Source organism: Varanus komodoensis, unplaced genomic scaffold (assembly GCF_004798865.1).
Source record: "Varanus komodoensis strain SLA01 unplaced genomic scaffold, ASM479886v1 scaffold38, whole genome shotgun sequence".
Classification (NCBI taxonomy): Eukaryota; Metazoa; Chordata; class Lepidosauria; order Squamata; family Varanidae; genus Varanus; species Varanus komodoensis.
The window spans coordinates 9,108,687-9,111,606 of NW_025335909.1; the positions used below are offsets into that span (position 1 = coordinate 9,108,687).

The window sequence follows — 2,920 nt, forward strand, 5'->3', positions numbered from 1 at the left end:
GTAAGAAGAGCTGTTCTGTTAATCACAAATGAAATAAAACAAACTAAAATGAATAAACATAATAGTTCTCGGCAGTGTGTTCTGCCTCAAGGCAGCAGAAGCAAAGACAGCAGTAGCGGCAGGGGCAGAACCTCGGTTCCCTTTCATTTTAAAAAATCCAGCTTTGATCACACGGGGATGCTGGGAAGTGTTTGCACAGCTTCTGTTAATCTCAGCAGCCAGAGCTGAACGGTTGGGGCTGGACTGCAGAACTCCCTTCCTCCCCCTCCTCGCACCTCCACACACACTTGACCTGTATAAGCTGGCATTACACAGAAGTTGTGTAATTTTTCACAACTGTGGCAAATTTGTTCAACTGGCAAAATGCACTGCAAAGCTTGTCCGGGCCTCGTTTACAGCACAAATACTCGCAGTGCTGGCCTACGTGCCCTCAGGTTGCACAAGTCAGCGTGGGATGCTGCGAAGAGTCTTGGATGTGCAGCACCGGGTTCGGTCTCACCTCTGCCATGCGTTCGGGCCCTCGGGGCCCTCAGCATCCCTCCCCGGGGAGTCTCCCCCCCCCCCCCCCCGAGCAGAACAGGCAAAGTGTTCCTCAGAGCACATGACACAAGGACCGCGGACGGGTTTGGGAAGCCAGTTGCTCAGAAAATGCATGGGTCAGAACGGCCGGGAAGCTTTATTGCAAGGTGCTCAACATCACAACATCACCAGCTCCGAAAGGATCCGAACACGGCCGCTGCAGGTCACTGCTACTGGGAGAAGAGGCAGAGCAGAATCCTTGCCAAAGGGACATTTCTTTTGAAGTCAGGTAGACAAATAAATTAATGCCATGATAAAATTCGTATGTTTTAAATACAGAGAACCACTTAAAATATACATCAGATATATTCAGTCTGATAGCCGAAAAAGTGCAAAACCAGACGAACGCAACAGCAGCAACAAAAATCCAAGTGCAGGTTTTTCAGGTGAACACCTCCAGGTACCCCCCCCACCCTGACCAGCCCCACCCCATGCAGCTGTGAGCATGTGGGGCACTGGGGCTGGCAAAGCAGGCCCAAAAGGCAGGGGCGCTGTGAGTGTGCCGTCTGCGGCTCATCCCCAGGCCCAAGTGCCGGCTGCTCTGCGCAAACTCCAGTTCTGGGTACGGAACGCCCAGTTAGAACGGTCTGCCCTGGTGCGCAGCTGTTTATTCTGGAGAGTTCAGCTGGTACAGCGCAGGGGCCCTGGCAGAGTCGCCCCTCTGCAGACTGCACTTCCGGGGTGGGGGGAGCGACAGCACCAGAAGGCTCTTGCTGCCAGAGAAGAGTTGGGAAAGGCTTTGCAAACTCTTAAAACGGGGAAGCTGCTCAAAAGTCAGGAAACCACCAAGCCAGGGAAGAGGGACCACAGATCTGGCCTGTGGTTTGACATCCTGCTCCAAGCAGTCATGCTAAAAACCTACAGGAGCACTCTGTGATTGGAGACCATTTCCAAAATGATACATTGATGTATCTGAGCGCTCAGGCCTGACCTCCCTCAAAGAAGCAGCTCTCTGTGCTGCCCACTCAGGGTGGGCCAAGTGGAAAGTGAACGGGATTCCTCAAAGAGCAGCGGAGGAGGGTGGCAATTTTCCAAAAGAACAAAGCGGGCTGCAAGACACCAGCCGTGCAAGGGAGACCCCAAGGCCCTTTCTGGCTACAACGTGAGGCAACAACCTGCAACTAAAAGCGGCTGGTTTATCGCACACACTCGCTAGAAATGCTCATCAAGGCAGAGGATGCCCCCACGCCAGTTCAGAGGAATCCAAAAGGTTCCCCGCATTCTTGGAAGCTTACGAACGTTGATGTAGCAACCAACTCAAAAAGCCAACATTAAACTCATGGCTCAGTCCAGGTACAACACACCCGCAGCACCACAAACACAGACAGCAACCGGAGGAGGAGGAGGAGGAGGAGGGATGGTCCGGGCTCTGCCGTCGGCCTGCCCCGCAGCCGCCGGGCCGAAAGCGGTCGCGCCTTCCGGGGTCACCGCCTGCGGACGGGCTTGTAAATGCACACGGCCATCAGGATCATGGCCACGAGGAGGACGCCGAAGACGCTGCCCATCAGAGCTGGCGGGAGGAAGGAGAGGGGCTGGTGAGGAGCGGGAAGCGCCGGGGCCACGCGGACGCGCCCCGCCGGCCGCTCCGTCAGCCCCGAGCTTCGCTCGCACCGGGGGGCCGCGGGCCCGCACGCCACCCCGGCTCTGCGGGGCCTGCAAGGGGGGGCGGGCCCGGGGGGGCCCTGCTCCCGCTCGGCACCCTCTTCTCCGCACAGCCGAGCGCGATCCGACACGCGCGCCCCCCCTGCGTGCACGGAGCCCCGCCTTGCCCCCCGGCTGTGCTATGGCCCCCGGGCACTGCGGCGGCCGGATGCAGCGGGCAGCCGCCCACGGGGCCTGCCAGGCCCTGCACCGGGGGCCCTGCACCGCACCCCCCCGGGAGAGCAGCGGCGGCTGCGGGGAGGGCACCTATTAACCCCCCCTCCCGTGAGGTCCAGCAGGTTTCCCGACCCTGCGCCCTGGGATGGGCTGGACTACACCTCCCGTCGTCCCGCCAGCATGCTGGGAACTGCGGTCCAGCCGACCTGGGGCAGGCTCGTGCAGAGGCCTGCTTCCGAGCGGGCCGCCGCGTGCATGTGTGCGGGGGCCCGGCGCCGGGAAGCCCCTTGTCCCGACACCCGGGAGGCGCGACGGCGGGCGCGGCGCGGGCGCCGCACGGGGTCCCGAGCCGCCCCCGGAGCCCGGCGGGCTGGGCTGCCGCGGAGCCGGGCGTCCGGCCTCACCGAGGTTCTGCGTCTTGAGCACGGCGTAGGGCCGGCTGTGCGCCGCCGGCGCGGCCCGCCCCGGCTCCTCCCCCGCCGCGGCCGCCGCTGCTGCCGCCGCCGCCGGCCGAGGCGGGGGA

General features: G+C 61.6%; 1 protein-coding gene across 1 annotated transcript in view; it reads right to left on the reverse strand.

Moving 5' to 3' along the window:
• Nucleotides 1–649: 649 nt before the first annotated feature.
• The window catches only part of CUNH12orf76 (chromosome unknown C12orf76 homolog), a 2,727-nt gene continuing 456 nt past the window's right edge, over nt 650–2,920 (reverse strand). Inside the window, exons 2-3 of the mRNA XM_044440960.1 lie at nt 2,802–2,891; nt 650–2,089 (exon numbers count right to left, since the gene is read on the reverse strand). Coding sequence (XP_044296895.1) covers nt 2,004–2,089; nt 2,802–2,891 — 176 coding nt within the window. The 3' untranslated portion in view covers nt 650–2,003. The remainder of the gene's footprint in view (nt 2,090–2,801; nt 2,892–2,920) is intronic.